Here is a 23,438-nt window from a genome sequence, read left to right on the forward strand (position 1 = left end):
ATTTGCATTAACAAACGTATTGTTAGGAATGTTTTCTTATAAAATAAACAGCAGTCAAATACATATAACGTTATTCTAAGGACTGAACTGTTGCCATTTTATCAGGAATAAATCAAACTTGAAGATGATATGATTTGCAATTTGCCCTCGTTGCTTACAAATTTAAATTTTATTGATCTAATTTTTACAACACAACATGTCGCATTTCTTTTCAAGTATATCAGTTGACTGTTAGTATTACGTAGGATCTGACCCGTATTATTCATATAATAGAGAATACTGGGCACACTGTGAAGAATAAATGACTCAAATGATACAGGAAAAAAGGCAGAACATATAACTAGATAATAAACCGGTGTTATAGTATGAAACATAGAGAATAATGGTATTTCAAAAAGAATGAAATGGTAAAATACTCCTATCCAGACCCTCATGACTATAACCTCCAAATTGGAAAAGAATAATTATATGCATAAACACAACGTACACATGTTTTTGCTTGTACCAATCCGATTTTGGATTTTCTTCGCTCTAAATGTCATAGTATATACATTTTTCTAAACTATCCGTTACTTGGAAGGAATATATTAAATACATGTAATCACATATAAAAATCCGACTGTACATGAATCATGAATTACGAATACGGAAGATGTCATCCAACAGGGAATTTCCAAATTAATCCAATCGAACAAAGTACAATTGTACACCTCAGTACACGTTACAAAGTTAATTCGCACACTACATGAATAAGTATATACATGTAATTATTTGAAACCTTAGTCCCGTGCTACTTAATTACAATTTACAACTTGAAGTGAAATTTAAGTGTTTTGCATTATATGTTGTTATTACTAATCAAACTTTGTGGATGCAATATCTCTTTAAAAATAGTGTGCACATTTAAGACATGGTTTAGAATACATGTGTGCTACAAACGATGGACAATCCGCTTTATAGAGAAAATCTTGATTCTGAACTTGAAGAACCCAACGTTAATAACACTGTAGAATCTATGACTATGTTCGACCGTTCGCTTAAAAGGGAATCATTCCGTACTAAATATCGTTCGTTTCTGTGCGTTGTTGGTGGTTTGTTAGTTGGTTGCTTTGTTACTGTTGGATTTTGTTATCTCTTCTTTAATTTAGGAAATAAACAAAACTGCAGAAATGTTCAATCAAGTGGTAAGTATTGTATTACCTTACATAATACATATATTAATCTAATTACACATGAAGCACATTTTATTCGAATCAAATATTAAACATATTACAAAAACATATGTTAAATATGGATAATCAAATCGAGATATTTTCTCGTATACTTAGTTAAAAAATACTACTGAAGGTTACTTTTTGAAATACATATGGATCAGTACTTGTAGTCAATGTACATTTTACTTTTACTTATCGATGAACTAATATTTAATTTACTGTGGATACATTTTTTTTCGTGGGTACCAATTTACGTGGTTTAGAAAAACTTGTATATTCGTGGATATTTAATTTCGTTGTTTCTAAAAAGTCTGCATAAATTCATTTAGAACATTTTTATTCCGTGGAACATTTAAATTCGTGTTTCCCCTGTATCCACAACAATCGATATCCAACGAATATTAATAAATCTACAGTGTTACAACTGCTATGTGTTATTAGTATTTACACAAACCTCCTGATAAATAATTCGTCAATTAAGAATTTACCCCGGAGTTCGGTATTCTTGTAACCAGCTTATAACACACAATATATATATAACAAACACATAAGTATAAGTGAAACGATGATTATCATCGAAATGTCAACCTCGTGTAAAATAGATAACTTCAGAGCTACAATTGTAATGTAAATCTGGATTGATGCTCATTAATTACTATATGTAATTTTATTTGTATATGTCAAGGTTTATATATTGTTTAAATGTCAAATGTTACGATTATAGTTTAATTTGACATGGATTAAATAAGAAACTCTATTAAGGTTTCCCCTTGGGTCAAAAATTCACTAAAATAATCTTCGGTCACCACATTGAAATACAAAGGACGATGATTGTTTTTAGTATAATTATAGATTGTAAGAAAGTTTACGATTTTAAATTTTCAAGGATAATGAGTCTTATTATCAATTATCTACTATAATGATATATTTTTTCTCCTAAAAACGTAGATATTGTATCACAAAAATATCTGAATAAAAACTTTTTTAACGATATTAAAAATTCTTTTTTTTATAGTTGGTGCTAGTAAACAGTACGACAATCAAATTTCCCGAATGATTGAAGATGTTAACAAGACTAAAGAAGGTAATAAAATTGAGAATGGAAATGGGGAATGTGCCAAAGAGACAACAACCCGACCATAGAAAAAACCAACAGCAGAAGGTCACCAACAGGTCTTCAATGTAGCGAGAAATTCCCGCACCCGGAGGCGTCCTTCAACTGGCCCCTAAACAAATATATACTAGTTCAGTGATAATGAACGCCATACTAATTTCCAAATTGTACACAAGAAACTAAAATTAAAATAATACAAGACTAACAAAGGCCAGAGGCTCCTGACTTGGGACAGGCACAAAAATGCGGCGGGGTTAAACATGTTTGTGAGATCTCAACCCTCCCCCTATACCTCTAGCCACTAACCAAAGAAAATAAACAAAATGACAATAATACATAAATAACAACAGACTACTAGCAGTTAACTGACATGCCAGCTCCAGACTTCAATTAAACTGACTGAAAGATTATGATTTTATCATACGAACATCAGGCACAATCCGTCCCGTTAGGGGTTTAGTATCATACCATCATAAAATATATGAGAAGAACATAACCCGTGTTATGCCAACAACTGGTTTTTGAATAAATGTGTTTAGTTCCGATGCAAAGACCCTATAAGTGAATCAATATTAACGCCAAAATATGCAATCTTTAATGACCTGACAACAGTATCGTAACTATATCCCTTCTTAATAAGTCTATTCAAAGGTTTGTTAGTTTTTGAGGTGAATACTAACACCTTTGTGCTTTATAAAGAATATTTCCATACAAAATTGGATGTGAAATACCTGAACGTATAAGTAGTCTGCATGTTGAGCTATATTTACGAATGATGTCCTTATACCGATGATAAAATTTAGTAAATGTTTTGACTAGTTTGTGATATCGAAAACCCTGGTGTAATAATTTTTCAGTAATACATAAATTTCTCTCGTTAAAATCTAAAACATTGTTACATACACGAGCGAATCGTACAAGTTGAGATTTACAAACACCGTAAGATGGTGACAAGGGAACGTCATCATCTAAAAATGGATAATTAACGATAGGAAATGAAAAATCATCTCTTTTATCATAAATTTTAGTATTCAGCTTTCCGTTAGTGATATAGATATCAAGATCGAGGAAAGGGCAGTGGTCATTGTTAGCATTAGCTTTATTTTAAGTAAGTTCAACAGGATAAATTTCTTTAATATACATACTGAAGTCGTCATTATTGAGAGCCAAAATATCATCCAAATATCTAAAAGTATTATTAAATTTGTTTAGCAGATGTTGTTTCGATTGGTCTTTGCTTATTTTTGTCATAAATTTCATAGCAATACAAAAACAGGTCCGCAATAAGTGGTGCACAGTTAGTCCCCATTGGAATTCCGATAATCTGACGATATTCGGAATCCCCAAAGCGAACAAAAATGTTATCTAGTAAAAATTCAATGGCATATATAGTATCAAAGCATGTCCAATTGACATAGTTTTTTTGTTTATTGCTACTAAAAAATGACCTAAAAGAGTTTGAACATGTATATTCACATTCTGACTTTTTAAATGCCCATTTAAGTACAGCTCTTTGTAAGAACCAGGCAGAGTGCGATACATGATGGTTTCAGATTTTATCTATAATTGGCCTAGAAGAAGCAGTAAATGAATATTGCTCAAAAAAAAATTTAAGTGGGAAAATATGAGTGGTTGTCATGGTAACGGACACTCTATTTTTTGGTCTTTAAGCTTGGTAAAATCTTTCAAAAAACAGCTAAATCACCACAATTCAGAGCCTGCTTATGAATAGAATCATGCATTTTTCATTAATGTTCAAACCTGACATTGATAGAACTTGGTTTAAGCTTCATTTTAGTGAAGATTGCATGTCAACCAAATTTGTAATCTTTTTGAAAAATTTTGCGAAAAAATGCATATTTTCAACATTTCTGAAATTGGGATTTTTTCGAAATTAACAAATTTTCTCTGGTGTTTTTCAAAAAAGTGCAAATGTGTACAGAATAGTTAGCACTGTAGTTATGAAGTTTGGATACTACTTTACCAAATTGAATGGAAAAATGCGTGGGATTTTTTTCAGTTTTATCACCATAGCAACCAATTTTTTCCTTCGAAACGGAGTTTTATTTGCAGAATATTGCAGTTTAAGAGCTTCAATGTCTTGGATTTTTTCATAACCGATAAGAAAATACATAAAAACTTTAAATTACTATCATCAAGTGTTGTTGACTTCAATTACCACAGAAACACATATTAACCATAGCAACATTCACTCTGAAACTGCATAAATAGAAATTTATGTAAAAAAATACATAAATAGAGGGTGTTTATTTTCAAATTGGAACATGGCTGCATGCTTTGCTTCATTCACAGTCTTGTCTGTTTTTTTTCCTTCAGATTTTTCAATAAATGTAATATATAATGTAATATTGGGGTTAGAAGGTAAAAGGGGGGGGGGGGGTAGGTTCATTTTTTTTTAAAGATATCTTACATGAAGATTTTTTAAAAGATAACGTTTGGTCGGCGAGCCTGATTATAAATAGAATCATTTTTTTCTCTCAGAAATTTCTTATATAACATAGATATAACTTGGTTTTAGCTTCAGAGCTAAGTTAAGGTAGTTGTCATGTTTTGGGATTTTTGTCAGATTTTGGGAAACCTCAAGTTTTATTCATTTGAATGCCTTGATAATAAATTTGTAAGGGTTCTGCGGAACCCAGTGTCTTGCCTACTTTTGCCGTAAATCGCAGGCTCAACAGAAATGAGAAAAAAAATCGGTAAAAATATTCCTCTTGATACTATCTTTTGATTGTAAGAAGCTTCTGTCCAAGTTTGGTAAAAATCCAGGATAGTTTATGAATCTAATAAATGTTTTAAAAACTTTTACTGCAGACTGTATGTCATGTTAACTGGAAGAAAATATAAGTCCATTTAAAAGTAAAATACGGAAAAAATGGATTTATCTTTTTACAAAATTTACTTCTTGATACTATCTTATGATCATAAATAAGCTTCTGTCCAAGTTTGGTACAAACCCAGCATGCCCAGGATAGTTTGAGAAAGTGATTAAAATTCTAAAAACTTTAACCACAGAGTAAATGTAATGTTTCCCCGCAGAAAAAAAGTAAGTCCATTTATAAGTAAAATACGGAAAAAAATAGAATTTTATTTTTACAAAATTTACTTCTGGATACTATCTTAAGATCAAATGGTCACTTTTAGAAATTTCTTTATAGTTAACCAACAACATTCAAACTTGATCTCTGTTTTGTGGTAATAAGCATTGTGTATACATGTTTCATATGATTTGATTGAGGCAAACTATAATTGCAAAATAGAAACCAACTTTGTGACGACTAATGTACTGACGGACATGGATTAAACCTACTACAACGCCCCCTCCCCCTCCCAAATTGCGGCGCGGCCATAAAAGTGTTTATTTTAGTTTTTGCCATTGTACCTTGAATCGATCAAATGTGTGCACAACGCGTGGGACATCGGAAATTTATTATTTTTTTACACATGGGACACTAAAGTCTTGTATTCATGAATGATTACAACTTGTTGGGACTAGAAAACATTGATAATTACAAAGAAAAATAACATTGGTATGTACTGCGCTGTTTCTAGTGTTGCATTTAATTAAATAAGACCATGTGTGGAATTTGTCTTCAAATTATTACTGTTATTAATCTTGTATTTATGCAAATATTCTCAGCTTAGTGGTTTCATTCCAAATCTCGGGATTAATGCAGTCTTTTATAATGGTTACAGTGACAGATACAGAAAATAGGGGCGTAATTCATGTAAAGGTTAAAAAAACGTTGAGAATAGCAAAATATTATTTTTGAAAGGAGTAGGTCCGGTATGGACCGATTTTGGTCTCAAATTTCAGGTTCATCTGACGAAAGATTTTGACCACTTTTTAAACACTTAAGTGTCAATTTCATTTGAATCAATTAGTTTATGTGAAAGATTTTAACTGATTTAGTCATTAAAAACGATCCGATTCAAGCTTAAATATGAAAAATCTACCAAATAATCCGAAAAATGTCACTTTTCAGATGGTTTTTGTCAAAAATGAAAGTGGCCGCATCCGTGTTCATCCCCAACCTTTATATATGTTATGTATTATCATAAAATACAACTGACATTTCAATATTAAGGATGAACACGAATGCGGCCACTTTTGTTTTACACGAATAGCTAAAATTTAACTAAAATTCTAGAATTGTGAAGATTTCAGTAATTAAGCATGACTTAATGGTGCTAGTACCCGATATATGTGCATTGTATTGTCAAAAACAGCCCATATTTATGTAGCAGAAGCATTCTACTGTCCAATAAATAACTAAACGTTTACATTTTAACAATTTTGTAAAACTGCTATATTTTGGGGCCAAAAAGGGGTCTTACCGGACCTACTTCTTTGAACCTGAAACAAGATGCTCCGCAGGGAGCAGCTTTATACGACCGCAGAGTTCGAACCCTGAACATTGGGGCAAGTATGGACACAACATTCAAGCTTGATACAGCTCTGAATTTGGATTGTGATTAAATAGTTGACACAACAAAGGTTTCTGACACATAATGAATGTGGTCTCAGAACTTAAACTTAAAAGCTTTAAATTTTAAATTGGACATTACCTATTATGGTCCAATATCCAAAATCAAAATACATGGTAAGATTCAGCATATCAAAGAACCCCAAGAATTCAATTTTTTTTAAATCAAATAAAGTTCAATTTTGGACCCTTTATACCTCAATGTGGACCAATTTGATAACCGGTCCCAAACATCAAAAATCTAAATACATGATTAGATTAAGCATATATCAAAGAACCCCAAATATACAATTTTTGTTGAAATCAAACAAAGTTTAATTTTGAACCCCAATTTGGACCAACTTGAAAACTGGGCCTATAATCAAAAATCTAAGTACATGTTTAGATTCAGCATATCAACGAACCACAAGGATTCAATTTTTATTGATATCAAACAAAGTTAAATTTTGGACCACAATTTGGACAAACTTGAAAACTGGGCCCATAATGAAAAATCTAAGTACATGTTTAGATTCAGCATAATTATCAAAGAACCCCAAGGATTCAATTTTTGTTAAAATCAAACTTAGTTTAATTTTGGACCCTTTGGACCTTAATGTTGATCAATTTAAAAACGTGACAAAAAATTAAGAATCTACATACACAGTTAGATTCGGCATATCAAAGAACCCCAATTATTCAATTTTTGATGAAATCAAACAAAGTTTAATTTTGGACCCTTTGGGCCCCTTATTCCTAAACCGTTTGGACCAAAACTCCCAAAATCAATCCCAACCTTCCTTTTATGGTCATAAACCTTGTGTTTAAATTTCATAGATTTCTATTTACTTATACTGAAGTTAGGGCGAGAAAACCAAGAACAATGCTTATTTGGGCCCCTCTTTGGCCCCTTATTCCTAAACTGTTGGGACCTTAACTCCCAAAATCAATCCCAACCTTCCTTTTGTGGTCAAAAAACCTTTTGTTTAAGTTTTATTGATTTCTATTCACTTATACTAATATTATTATGCGAAAACCAAGAATAATGCTTATTTGGGCCTTTTTTTGGCCCCTAATTCCCAAACTTTTGGAACCAAAACTCCCTAAATCAATCCCAACCTTCCTTTTGTGGTCACAAACCTTGTGTAAAAATTTCATAGATTTCTATTTACTTAAACTAAAGTTATAATGCGAAAACCAAGAAAATGCTTATTTGGGCCCTTTTTGGCCCCTAATTCCTAAACTGTTGTGACCAACACTCCAAAAATCAATCCCAACCTTCCTTTTGACACACACACACACATACACACACACACACACAAAACAAGATATGTTATCGGAATCTTGAACTTATGAGATGTATGTAGAACGACGCATAGTAAGGAATAATTCATAATTGATACAATTATTTTGCTTGATAATTTTGATATGATAATCTTGCCGGTAATAGCATAATTATTTTACCGGGATTAGCACAATTCCAACTTAGCAGATGTATTTTATTTGTCTATCTCGGAGATCCTGAATTTTAATTGCGGGATAGTAGTACAACAAAGGAGTTATTAATGATATGTTAATAGCTACATGTATATTTAAAGAGGATTCCATTATACTGGACTTCTGATATTAGCGATCAACAATTGACTATTATTATTTTTTTTAAGTCACCACCAACTTAAAATGTGTTCAATTTGCCTGTCCGTCTATCCGTCCGTCCATCACACTTAAGTTTCAGTTTAGAAATGCTTTGACCAAATGATTCTATTATTGGTTTGTTAATATTATGTTACAGGTCAATTTTGTGATATATGCTGGAATCACATCTTAGACGGGTGTGTGCCATAAGAAATTAAGAATTTCTTACAATTGATAGGGACATATCTATCTTGCCTTGCCATAAGCCAGGTTGGCCCAGTTATTGTAAACCCATGAAGTTCATCATCTGCTAACTTCCAAAAATTGATAATCAGATGATGAACTTTTAAAAAATCAACATACCCCCCTATCCCCTCCAACCCTCTCCAACCCCAATGTTACATTATATATTACATTTATTGAACAATCTGAAGGAAAAAAAAACCAGACAAGACTGTGAGTGAAGCAAAGAATGAAGCCATATTCCAATTTGAAAATAAACACCCTCTATTTATGTATTTTTTTACATAAATTTCTATTTTTGCAGTTTTTAAGTGGATGTTGCTATGGATAATATGTGTTTCCGTGGTAACAATTGAAGTCAACAACACTTGACGATAGGAGTTTAAAGTTTGAGTTGGCTTTTATGTATTTTCTTATTGGTTATAAAACAATTCAGGACATTTAAGCTCTAAAACTGCAATATTCTGCAAATAAAAACTCTGTTTCCAAGGAAAAATCGGTTGCTATGGTGATAAAACTAAAAAAAATCCCACGCATTTTTCTATTTAATTTGGTAAAGTAGTATCCAAACTTCATTACTACAGTGCTAACTATTCTGTACACATTTGCACTTTTTTAAAAACACATGAGAAAATTTGATAATTTCGAAAAAATCCCAATTTCAGAAATGTTGAAAATATGCATTTTTTCGCAAAATTTTTCAAAAAATATACAAACTTGGTTGACATGCAATCTTCACTAAAATGAAGCTTAAACCAAGTTGTATAAATGTTACATATGAACATTAATGAAAAATGCATGATTCTATTCATAATCAGGCTCTAAAATGTGGTGATTTAGCTGATTTTTTAATGATTTTTCAATGCTTAACAACCCAAAAATAGTGTGTCCGTTACCATGGCAACCACTCATATTTTTACACTCAAAACTATTTTTTGAGCTTTATTCATTTATTGCTTCTATTAGTCCAATTATAGATAAAATCTGGAACCCCCCATATATCACATGTATATGGCACTCTGCCTGGTTCTTATAAAGAGCTGTACTTAATTAGGTGTGTGAATTTTTTCTTAATGAGAATGTGAGGCAATAAAATTAACTAAGATACCCTTTTTGTTGACTTTCCAACTTTTATATCTGGGCGTCACTGGTAATTCTTGTTTGGACGAGGCGCGTTTTTGACGTAATGAATTTTAAACCTGATGCCTTTTGTTATCTATTATTCATGTGCCTAATACGTTCTCCTATTTATTTGTATTGTAGTCCTGTATTATTATGTTGTCATTTTAATGTTATATTTAACAATGCCATCAAAGTGCGAGGTTTGGCATGCCACAAAACCAGGTTCAACCCACCATTTTTTTCTTTAAAACTGTCCTGTACCAAGTCACGAAAATGGCCATTGTTATATCATAGTTCGTTTCTGTGTGTGTAACATTTTTACGTTGTGTTTTCGTTGTGTCGTTTGTTTTCTCCTACATGTATATTTGAGTGTGAATTCACATTACTGAAAGACGTGTCACGGTACTTTTCTATCCCAAATTCATGTATTTGGTTTTGATGTTATATTGGTTATTCTCATCGAATTTTGTCTAATGCTTAGTCCGTTGCTGTGTGTGTTACATTTTAATGTTGTGTCGTTGTTCTCCTCTAATAACTTATGCGTTTCCCTGAGTTTTAGTTTGTTACCCCGATTTTGTTTTTTGTCCATATATTTATGAGTTTTGAACAGCGGTATACTACTTTTGCCTTTATGTATACAATAAACCTAAACCATAACGTGCATGCAGGTGGGTTTTTTTGTCAAGTACATTTGATACAATCCGGCCCTAATGTTGAATTGATTAATGAATACCAACATTTCACTTTTTTCACATTAATGATTCAAGACAATTTACATTTCTATTACATCTCCATGTATGCGGGTGCACTTGACTTTAATCTTAATTGGCTAGGATTGTCAGTTTTCCTGTTGCAGGTCAGTGGTTTTCTCCAGGCACTCCGGCTTCCTCCGCCAATAAAAACTGGCCGCCAGGAAATAGCCAAAATGCGGTGCTTACAAGTGGCGTTAAACACCAAAAATCAAAATCAAATCATCTCCATGTATATTTCCAAGGTTTAAAAACATCTTTAAGGGTTCATAATACGGGTAAATCATCAAAAAGCGCTGAAAACGCATAGCATTTTTACTGTTTATTTCATTTATTTACACAACAATAATGCCCCCAAAAATATTAATTCTGATATCATGTATACATAGATATAAGACATAAATGTGTTCTGATTGTTGTGGCTTTGTTTGTGTGTAATACAATATAATTGAAATTAATTCATGTTCAAGATTTTCTTTTCTTTCTAGATCTTATGGTTATTCACGATATGAGAAAAGAATTGGTGGACTATCTGACGGATATAAAAAACACTACTCGTAAAGGTATTTTATATACTAGTACTCATATCCAAGGTTTACATGTTTGTAATAGCCAGAAAACCGATTGAAAACTGATGACTGAAATCAGTTACCCCGGTAAGGGCAGAATTACATGTCACATTTTAGAACCATTGAATGTGGCAGGATTTGTCGATAACTCACGTAACGCTATCATACGTGCGTGGAAACTATTAAATTCCCAATTACATTTTACATGATATACTTCACAGACAGCATTTGATATGGTTCTATTTTTGGAAATATATATCATTGATAAATGGCGACGTTGAGATATATTTCACTCTGACAGATACATCAAGACACACCGTAACAACTTACATCTTGTTGTCAGTGTATAGTATTTCAAAATGTGCCAAAACATTATTTGAAAATCGCTTAATAACTTGGCTTAATAACTTGAAAAACAATTCAAATTATAAGCTCCTCTTTGGATTTTTCGATTATGTGATAAATTTGCTGTCGTATAGTGATTATTTAATAACCAGACCAAATATTTCAAGATTTTTTTATTTTAATGAATAAACTGGGACTGTATTTTTGATTATTTGATAAACTTATTAAAACAAATAATCATTGAGGACGTGATTATATTAGCCAAAAAAAAATTCGAAATTATGTAAGTACTTCGATGAGGAGCCTCAATTATCAAAGTTCTAAAGCAACCACAAAAGTCTTGAAACATTACTTTTGTTTTATGATGCTGTTTTTATCTCTTTACTTGTAGAACTTTTGATAGTGAAGACGTCTTTTGATTCGACTTTGCAACTACTTAATGAGATACGTCAGACAAGTCAACAGGGTAAGCTTTCATTCTGTGGTTTGATTCTGTACTTATACGTCCCGTCATTGTGGTACATGAATGTACACCTATTATTGACATCATTACCTTTTATATCTGTTAGTTTTTTCTTCACAAATTATTGTCAATATAATGGATTTTTATGCGAATGTAAAATAAGTGAGAGGTTGAGCTAGCTACACCATCAGGTTAATTCCACAATTTTCTACATAAAAATGGCTTTACCAAGTCAGGAATATATACGTTGCCAACCAATCGTTTGATGTGTTTGAGCTTTTGATATTGCCATTTGATAAGAAACTTTCCATTTTGAATTTTCCTCGGTTGTTTTTGATATTTTACTTTGTAAGTCTTTATAGTCACAACTTGATCTATATAATGAACTTTTTTTACCTCAACTGATATGTTCTAAGTTCTAACATACTTTATACATATGTTATTTTTTCTTTCCCTTATCATAAAAACTGATTTTTTTTAATTGATTTAACTTATACAATAGTTATCATAAGTACCAGGACTATAATTGAGTACGGCAGACGCGCGTTTCGTCTACATAAGAGTCATCAGTGACGCTCAAATCGAAATATTTATAAAGCCAAACAAGTAAAACGTTGAAGAGCATTGAGGATCCGCATTCACGATCTACAACAACATGTTAGTATGGTTGGAGCAGAAAACCGTTTATACAAATTTCAGGCAATGTGAAGGTTATTGATAATGATATAGGGCATTATGAAAGAGACTATAAATTTACATTATTTCTTTTTCAGAGCTTTCAAAAATAAACGAAACAAGAAACATAGCGTGGCAATTTTATGCAGAATTCCGAAATAAAAGTAAAACTGGTATGTAGGATTAACATGTATGTATACATATGTGGGTGTTCATGACGTCTTACAAAACCATAAAATGAAGTTGTATGGAATATATATCTTATTGAGTATGTTATAGGGCATACACTAGTAAAAAAGGCAATATTAAACAATATTTTCTTGCAATATGTAGTTTTTGAATGAATTGTTGATATAATTATGAAGACATTTAATTGATCGATTTATTTATTTTTTAGAGCAGTTAAGCAGGATGCAATCAACAAACCAGTTATTGGAATTTCGTACAGAAATGCGAAATATGAATTTTAATGGTAAGTGAAATGTACCTGTTCAGCAGTCTCCTGATAGTTGACATAGTGAATTTAGCTACATTTGTTGTCGAAATGTGTTTAACGTAATCTGTATTGTTTTATTATTATTATTTTGTATTCAGTAATTGTAAATATCAAAAGAAATCGTGCAATGTTGGTGTATATCAATAAAACAAAATTCAAAAATATTGCCCAAGCGTACCAAACATATGATCATTACTCCTTAAATGCATTGCTATTTTCTATAATTTTACTGCATTAAATCTTTTTAGCGCCAGCGTGTAATTTTAATTATATATCGAACATAGACTATTTTGATCAAAGCTATTGAAGTATTGATTAATTTGTTTTTGTTTTTGTTTTTTATTTTTAAAAACACAAAATTGTGACAAAAATAAAGACCGATAAACAAAAAAATATGCCTATAATTGTGTACATAAATTAAAGGTTCCATTCAAAAATTATAATAACACATAACATTACATATCAGTACAGTGGAGAATCAGACAATAAAGCCTATTATTGATGATGGAAATAAAAAATGAATTATACGCGTAATTGAATTTGAAAACACAATAAACGATCATCTTTTTAGGTTTTCCTTTTTAGACTTACATGTGTATGTAGCACACTTAATTGTTAAATAGGAAAAAATGTACATATACGTGTAGGACATGAAATGAACTATACGTATATAGCAAGTCATTTGTTTATCAAACCGTATCTTTTTAATTATAATATAGTCACATGTACATGTAACTGAAAAAAATAGTTTTTTAAATATTTCGCTTATTTATTTTTTTTCTCTATTTTTTTGGCTTGTTTTCTGTTGGTGCTATAGTTATACAAATTGAATTATAATTTTAGTTTTGATACCACTTAATTTTGTCAACATTCCATTTTTACAGAAACAAGAATCATTCAACAGTGGAGAAATGAAAGTAAGGTACGATATCGAGAGTTTCGGAGAAAAAGTCAACAAGGTATTAAGACGTTTCATTAATATAAAATGTACATCTCAACTCTTTGATAACGACATTTAACAGTTTATATACTAGCAACTAACTATTCAAATGTTTTGTGTGAGTTTTACCGAACATTTTCTTGTGAAAAATAAATTTAAATGAAATTGAAAGCTGTAAACAGATCTTTTTTTTTATTGTAGTCAACACGGCAAAATGTCATAATTTGATTAGATATTAGAAACGTTCTTTAGTACAATGTTCCAAATGCATATGGCGTTTAAGTCGGAATGCAAAATTTTAATCATTTCTTTTTATGTTTATGGAATTGAAACCTATTTTGTTGGTCTGTAAGATTTTATATTTCAAGTTTCAGTTGAACTATGCAAAGGTTCAGTGTCAACTCTTTATTAATTATTTTTTTCCTTTCAGATCTCATGTCCTTTCAGAAAATGAGATATGATATATTGAAAGTCCTAGCAGCTACTGACATGTGTGTGCGAAATGAAACTTTCAATATGACAGGTAATAACTATCTATTTTGTTTACCTCTTTATTGAATACATAACTGTGTCTGTGAAGTAAGTAAGTAAAAAATAAAAACAAAAGTCAACACGTTTTGTCAAACTTTTTCTACAAATTTTTACTTGGATGCAGAGTTGTCTTATTGGCACTCATACCATAACTTTTTTTTTATCTTACCTTCTATACATTTCTAGAAATAAGATTGATTAAAAGCGGCCACGTGGAGACCGTGTATATTTCATTTTAGGTTAGTATGAAGGAGAGGCTTATTTCATACACGGTTTGTAGTGGTGTTACGTCTCTTTATAAAAACAAAACAATACTGAGGGAAAATCTTAAAGGTTTCAACAGACGACGAAATTGATGATTAAAAGTTGTTATTGTTGGCATCTGTTTTTGTAGGATCAATGGAAATAGTTTCTTAATGCTAACAGTATTAAAGACTTGCTCATTTTGATAGGTCACTAGTCTAAATTTCACACGTTAAGATAGTCCAAAAGATAAATTCGTTACATAGTGTGCTAGTGACGTAATACGGTATATATGGGGTCAGTAAATTCCGGAATTTACTGGTCCCATATATACCGTATTAGGTCACTAGCACACTATGTAACTAATAATATCTACCTGTATTATGATAAAGTCAAAACTTTGTATCATGGTGGTAACATTGTCCCGTTTTCACACTTTTGTTTATTTTATTTTGTATCCATCTGTAGAATTTATAATGTTCATAATTATTAAGCAGTGATTCTATTCCATGTACGATAATAATTGCCTGCTTGAAATTTGTTCAATATGTCAAACTTTATATGTTGGTTATGTTGATTGATAATTTATGAAAAAATAATAGTAGACACAAATGCTTTGACCATTAATTTATACTTACTAGATCTTAACAATTATCAAAATGTGTTATCATGATTTGAACCCCAGACAGATGGCTTATGTTAAAGAACCCTAATTCAAATTTATATATTTCCTTACTTATTGTAAATTGAAAGAAAATGTAATTTGTGATACACACAATATCATCATCATTTTATATATTGATTTTCAGAGCCAACACAACCTACAGATAATGTTAGCACACATCGGGATTGTCTAGCATGGAAACAGAGTGGTAGCTTGACCAATGGGATATATAGTATTAGTCCTGATGATAAGACGATACTAAATGTATACTGTGACATGACAACAGACGGCGGTGGTTGGGTTGTAAGTATAAGCTTTCACAGATAACTTTTTTCCAGCGTAGGTATTTATTTTTGACAAATGTGTTATGGTTGGTCAACCAGGTTAGCTGTAAAAGTAAGTCTTTACTGAAGTTTTGATAAATTGAGTGTAAAATTCATTTTCTCTTTTTTAAGTTTCGATTTTTGAACGATATAAAAAGTAAAATCAGAAAAATACTGAACTCCGAGGAAGATTTAAAAAGAAAATCCCTAATCAAATGGAAAAATCAAAGGCTCAAACGCATCAAACGACTGGATAACAACTGTCATATTCATGACTTGTTACAGGCAATTTCTTATGTAGAAAATGGTGGATTGAACCTGGTTTTATAGGTAGCTAAACCTCTCACTTGTTAAAAAGCTACATGTTTTACAACGCATATGTTTTACTTGTACTAATGCAACCGTTCGCTATGTTGACAATACCTATAGCGCCTTTTCACCAAATGCTTACTGTGCACGCGAACAATATGACAGTTGTTACTAGATGGAGAACTATGATTCACTATTCCTTGACGTTGCAGTTCATGCTGAACGAATTATGCTCTATAGAACATGTGTTTCCAGCTCGTAATTTTTACCAAGATTAGATCATTTCCCGCGCTGTCTCATTTATAACTGATTTAGACGAAAACTTATTATGTATACCTAATGTACGTTTTTTTGTAAACTTTAAGAATGATTTTGAATATGAGTAATTTGGATCTTTGAAACAAATGAAAACTAATCAAAAGATCTGTATCTGCTATATATTGTGTTACTACGTGACATTTTTTGGTATAACAGTTGATGAAGATCACAAAATCAAACTTCACCATAACTTGTCAAAACAACACTCCAGATAACTATCGTCAACTTGAAATACTTGAGAATGATTCTACAGGATCAAAGGTCTTACAATAATTATTAACAATTATCTACAAGTATGTTATACTTGAACCAGATGTCACTGACATGTGAATTGTATGAATTAAAGATAACAATCGGTACAGTATGAGTGAAATATATTTTGATTGGTGTAAATCGAAAATGATGATGATGATTAAAATAAAACCGCAATGCAAGCAACGACCATTTTTTATTTTTATTTGTATATATTCAAGGTGTTCCAGAGGCGATTTGATGGCAGCGAAAATTTCTTCAGGGACTGGCAGGCGTATGAAGATGGTTTTGGAACCCTCCACGGAGAATTTTGGATAGGTTATATTTTATTGATTTGTTTAAAATTATAACTAAGTAAGACACACGGATTGGACATGAATTAATATTAGAAGACCATTTACCATGTTTTTTTTTTATAACTATCGAATTCATTTTACGAAGAATACTTATTGTAAGTATTAGCATATAGTCAAGAACGTTTAATACATATATTATAATGACATCTATACATTTTATTCAAAATAATAAAGACTTGCAATATAGTAAGAGCAGTCCCAGACATATTTAGCATATCTTATGAACATGATTAATAAAAACCGATAAAAATATTAACCTTGCAACAGTAACATAACGACAAAATACAACTAAATAATGTAAATGATATATATTGGTCAATATCATGTAACTGTCTTTCAAAGAGTTTTATCTTTTACCCTCGTTTGTGTTTTGAGCAAAAATGAAAGACGAGAGAAACTTAAAAGACTAAATGTTGTGCACTAAATTGCTCCGAATCGACAAGAAAAAAACGTTGAAAATATTTAACGTATTCAGCCAAACATAACAATATTTCGGCAGCATTTTGCAATCATAAAAGTAATACATATTTCATTTGTTCGCAAACTTCAGGAAATAAATATCTCCATATCTTAACACAAGTCCCTACAGAACTTCGCATCGACTTAGAGGCATGGGATGGACAGAAGAGATATGCAAAGTACTCTTCCTTCGTAATTGGTGATGCTCATTCAAAGTATACTCTATCTGTTGATGGATTTGGGGGAAATGCAGGTAACTACCATTATACAGCTCTACAACTATTCCGATTTTATTTTTTACCATCGTCAATACAAATATTGGATAAGTACTTAAATTTCGCAATTTTTGGTAAAAAATAAGGTCATATTTATGCGGATTTCTTTTCCACGACTTACATAAACTACATGTGACGTACCGATCTGGATTTTTGATCAGGTTTGTACTTACATGCGCAGCACGACGGGTGGCACATGTGGAGCAGAATCTGCTCATTCTTCTGGATCACAAGAGATCACCCCCATTTAATGATCGTTTTCGTGTTGCTCTGTCTTCTGGACTATAACAATTGTGAATGGAAATGAGAAATATGTCAAAGAAACAACAACCTGACCAAAGAGCAAATTACAGTCGAAGGCCACCTATGGGTCTTCACCGCAGCGAGAAATTCCCGCATCCGGAGGTGGTCCCCAACTGGCTCCTTAATAAAATTGTGTACTTGTTCAGTGAAAATTTACGTCACACTGAACTCCTAAATTAGTGTTTGTTTGTTTGTCGTTTTCTATTTTAGCAATGGTGTTGTCAGTTTATTTTCCACGTATGAGTCTGAATGTAGCTATGGTATCTTACGCCTCTCTTTTTAAGGGAAAAAATATGTTAAAAAATCGCATGCAATCTCTGTTTTTGACATAGTCTTAAAAAAAGTCTTTAAAGTTGGAATACTTTTCGTCGGAATGAAACTCATCATGCAATAATTGATTTTTGTAATTCCGGAAATGATGGATAAAATGTATTCGCTCACCCGTTTCACATTTCATCTTAAAGATAAGTTATAGTCATTAAAGTTGAACTTTTCGTATTTGACAGGATCCATTTTGAAAAAAATCGTATATTGTTGTTAATACAGAGACGTGCAAAAAGTATTCAGTCACAATGGCGTCGTGTTTACGTTTCAAAACGAAAGTTGCAAAGTTCATGCTTGCACTGTAAATAAATCAACCAATCATATTCAACAAAAATAAAAACTACCTCTAATACTTTGTTAAGTGTCCTTTTAGCCTGATTACATTTAATATCCTTTTCGAAATCGACTTGTATAAGCACTGAATAAAGGCAGGGGTAATACTGACCCAAATACGATTGATTTCTTAGAACAATGATTTTGAGATTTAATCATCCCAGTACGTGTTTGAAGTTTTCTTTTTACATGTAACCAAACGTTTTCTTTTATTTTCAAGTCGGGGAACTGTGCAGGCTAGCTCATACCGTTTATTCCGTTCCGAGCTACAACCTCTTGGGTGGACCGTGCACGATGGACAGGGGCGTTGTCATCCTGGAATAAATAATTTCCTCTCGGAAAATGCCGACCTATCACTGGCCACAAATGTTCATCAAGTATGTCTTGTCATTTGACAGCATTAATGTTGCCTTCTACAGGAGTAAGTGTACCGACGCCATTCCAGCAAATAGAACCCCAAATTATGACTTGATATTTAGTTTGTGAAGTCCGCTGTTGCACAAGGTCCGGTCTCCACCCCTCGTCTCTTTTTCGCCATACGTACACACGTTCATCATGGTTTATCATGATTTTACTCATCAGAGAAAATAACCCTTTTCCAGTTGTTATTAACCGTCCATTTCCTTTTTTAGCTCACCTGGCCTAAAAGGCCAAGTGAGCTTTTCTCATCACTTGGCGTCCGGCGTCCGGCGTCGTCCGTCGTCCGTCGTCCGTCGTCGTCGTCGTTAACTTTTACAAAAATCTTCTCCTCTGAAACTACTGGGCCAAATTAATCCAAACTTGGCCACAATCATCAATGGGGTATCTAGTTTAAAAAATGTGTCCGGCGACCCGGCCAACCATCCAAGATGGCCGCCATGGCTAAAAATAGAACATAGGGGTAAAATGCAGTTTTTGGCTTATAACTCAAAAACCAAAGCATTTAGAGCAAATCTGACATGAGGTAGAATTGGTAAACAGGTGAAGATCTATCTGTCCTGAAATTTTCAGATGAATCGGATAACCTGTTGTTGGGTTGCTGCCCCTGAATTAGTAATTTTAAGGAAATTTTGCTGTTTTTGTTTATTATCTTGAATATTATTATAGATAGAGATAAACAGTAAACAGCAATAATGTTCAGCAAAGTAAGATTTACAAATAAGTCAATATGACTGAAATGGTCAGTTGACCCCTTGAGGAGTTATTGCCCTTTATAGTCAATTTTTAACCATTTTTCGTAAATCTTAGTAATATTTTACAAAAATCTTCTCCTCTGAAACTACTGGGCCAAATTAATCCAAACTTGGCCACAATCATCTTTTGGGTTAGTAGTTTGAAAAATGTGTCCGTTGACCCGGCCATCTAACCAAGATGGCCGCCATGGCTAAAAATAGAACATGGGGTAAAATGCAGTTTTTGGCTTATAACTCAAAACCCAAAGCATTTAGAGCAAATCTGACATGGGGTAAAATTATTTATCAGGTCAACATTTATCTGCTCTGAAATTTCAGATGAATCGGACAACCCGTTGTTGGGTTGCTGACCCTGAATTGTTAGTTTTAAGGAAATTTTGCTGTTTTTGGTCATTATCTTGAATATTATTATTGATAGAGATAAACTGTAAACAACAATAATGTTCAGCAAAGTAAGATTTACAAATAAGTCAACATGACCGAAATGGTCAATTGACCCCCTTAGGAGTTATTGTTTTTTATAGTCAATTTTTAACAATTTTCATAAAATTTGTAAATTTTTACTAACATTTTCCACTGAAACTAATGGGCTAAGTTCATTATAGATAGAGATAATTTTAAGCAGCAAGAATGTTCAGTAAAGTAAGATGTACAAACACATCACCATCACCAAAACACAATTTTGTCATGAATCCATCTGCCTCCTTTAATATTCACATAGACCAAGGTGAGCGACACAGGCTCTTTAGAGCCTCTAGTTCTCTGCACCATGAAAGTCTTTTTTTCCGATTGACTTCCCGGATCATGATTGTTTTCGTATTTACACACCTGTGAGACCCATGTTTATGTAAATGGTGCTGGATGGTACGTTTAGGCACGGAACACAATTTTCCTCATTAAACTTGTTTGTTATGTCACATAAAGAACTCCTCCGACTTGTCTTTACAATGCGTTTAAGCTTGTGGTAGTCGCGTGGTTGTACAAACAATGGTCGGCCACTTATTGGATTATTCTCCACAGATTCTGTGTCAATACATTTTCGAATATTGTCAATATCTGTTGACTTTGGAATTTTAAGTATGTCAGCGATTTTAGGCGTGAAAATCCATTCTGGAACATTTCCACAATCATGTTTTTAACATCCGTTGACAATTCTTGACCTTTTCTACCCATCTTGTTATTTTACTTGTTTAAACAAAACTACAATGGCAGACGACAACAATCGTCACATGACGGTAGCCCATGTGATACAAAACGCTAAAAGACTAGTACAGTGCTACTCAGTGACGTGATTGACGTGGGGCAAGGCCATTAAAAGTCAGTCACCTGTACAAACCTAAACACGACGCAATTGTGACCGAATACTTTTTGGACGTCTCTGAAAAAAAAATTCCATTAGCTATGTTTGGCATTTTAATGACCTCGTCTATTTGTTTTGATTCGTCTTTATGATACACATCTTCTAAAGTTAAAAAAACTGCTACAACAATCATCAGAACAAATTTTAAAAATAGGCGTTGTCAGTTTTATGCAAACGTAGCTCGAATTTAGGATATGCTTTCAATTATTTTAACAATTTTCTTTTCAGGTGATGGTTTAGCTTATCATCATGGACTGAAGTTCAGTACCCATGATCAGGATAATACACAAACAAGTACAACATGCGCTGCCAGAAACAAGGGAGCATGGTGGTATAAAGCATGTAGTCACTCCTCTCTGAATGGGGAATATCTCAAGACCAATGGTAGAGCAGATCAAAATATGGGAATCAACTGGGAAAAATTCAAAGGAGACCGCTACTCATTAAAAGGAAGCTCCATGATGCTTCGTAGGAAGACATAAAAAGCATTGTTTGACCTTGAGGCCCTGAAGTCATGAAAACTGTGTGTGATTAAACTAATTACATGTTTTCAATCTATTAAACCTATATTGTTCCTTTTACAATGTTTTATAACACAATAGTTTATGCAATGCAATATCTTTATTTTCATACCCGGCCATTACAGAAACATCGGTACAGAGCAGTCCTAAATATGTAAAGGAATATACATTTATTTACATAACATTTAATTACAAATTAGTGTTTTTGAAATAATATACAATTTACCCTGGTGGACCCACATATTTGTTTACACACTTTAAGAACCTATATTATCATTTTAGCTCAGAACTATTTTTAAATGGCTCATCGGTATTTTTTTAAAGGGCAATAGCTGTCAAGTTAATGTTCACAGATTTGGTTCAAATTCTAAAATTTGATATAGAACATAATGAAAATGTATAACAAATTACAAAATTTTCTAAAATAATAAAAATATATGAACTCGATTATTTTCATCTGTATTTAGTTTAATTTTGACTAAATGCTGTCAAAGTGAATAAAGAGATGAAATCAGAAAACTTTAAACAATCATATAACCCGATATAAACAAAAATATAAATATATGATTAGATAGCTATCACGTGCATTGAAGTTTTCATAATTGATTTCATAATGTATGTTAAAATATATATTTATTCTTGTGTTTTCTTGTATAAGTATGATTTTGAGGATTGATTCCAAATGGTTCATCTTTGCTTTATTTCTATGTTCACCATGTTGACACTCGCTTTCCTTTTTGTAGCTGAAAACATGCGTAACAGATCACCAGCTAAGTTAAGTAAATGTCACATGAATATGGTTTCATTGAGGTCGAATTATTTACTTGCAAATTAATATTTCATCTGCGATATTTTGTGCGGTTGGGGAGGGGATTGTGTGTTGCTAAGTCGTAAGTTTCCTCTGTTCTGTGTTGTAAACAGTGGTTTGTTTTGTGGTTTGTTTTCACTATGTTGTGTCATGGCGTTAGCACTTTTTTCAAATCTGCTTAATCTTCATCGGCATGAGCGTGTTCGAATTAAGAATCCTGCTGAACGTTTCAAGTCACTCACTATGAAAGGTAGCTCAAAGAGGCATTCTAGGGAACATAATGTATGTAAGCTATCTATACTTTACTTATGTAAAAGACCGCTGCGGTATTAACTGTGTTTAAATGTATTTAATTGATTATGGTTGATGTTTTGTTGACTCTATGCAATAAATGTATATTTTGCATATGTGTCAAAGTAATTATAAGCTGCTGGTACTATCATATACATGTATGATTGAAAACAAAAGTATACACATGCGTGAAAATTCTACGATCATTGATTTTGTTGATATTAATCGTTCATTTCACATTGTTTCTTTTTTTTGAGATTATGCCTTGAAACAAACAAAAAGGACACATGGTATTTGTTTGGTCCTCAGCGCTCTTCATCTTCATTTTTTATTTGGTCATTTTATTTGTTTTTATTTGAGCGTCATTTGTGAATATTTTTCTAGACGAAACTGGCGTCTAGTGCAAATACAAAATTTCTCTCTTCAATCCTGGTTTTGATACACTTGCACGTGGCATTACTGAAAGGTATATAACATCTTACTTTGTATATAGTTCAGTTTAGATCATTGGCGGAACCAAGGGGGGGGGTCCGGTGAGTTGGAACCC

At 32.3% G+C, this 23,438-nt stretch overlaps 1 protein-coding gene across 2 annotated transcripts; it reads left to right on the forward strand.

Annotated features, from left to right (window-relative positions):
- Window positions 1–477: 477 nt before the first annotated feature.
- On the forward strand, window positions 478–21,887 carry LOC139495913 (angiopoietin-related protein 7-like). 2 transcript variants are annotated; one of them, XM_071284320.1, is made up of 12 exons: window positions 478–1,184; window positions 2,230–2,298; window positions 11,050–11,124; window positions 11,867–11,941; window positions 12,712–12,786; window positions 13,011–13,085; window positions 13,994–14,068; window positions 14,480–14,572; window positions 15,633–15,790; window positions 16,911–17,007; window positions 17,596–17,757; window positions 21,500–21,887. In XM_071284320.1, exons 1-12 carry the CDS (start codon window positions 941–943, stop codon window positions 21,751–21,753), a joined length of 1,452 nt encoding a protein of 483 aa, XP_071140421.1. In that variant the 5' UTR covers window positions 478–940; the 3' UTR covers window positions 21,754–21,887. The 2 variants fall into 2 exon arrangements, with proteins under 2 accessions (XP_071140421.1, XP_071140422.1); XM_071284321.1 differs by lacking the exon at window positions 12,712–12,786 and having other exon boundaries at window positions 731–1,184.
- Window positions 21,888–23,438: the final 1,551 nt, after the last annotated feature.

The sequence above is a fragment of the Mytilus edulis genome, chromosome 11 (genome assembly GCF_963676685.1).
Source record: "Mytilus edulis chromosome 11, xbMytEdul2.2, whole genome shotgun sequence".
In the NCBI taxonomy this organism is placed as follows: domain Eukaryota; kingdom Metazoa; phylum Mollusca; class Bivalvia; order Mytilida; family Mytilidae; genus Mytilus; species Mytilus edulis.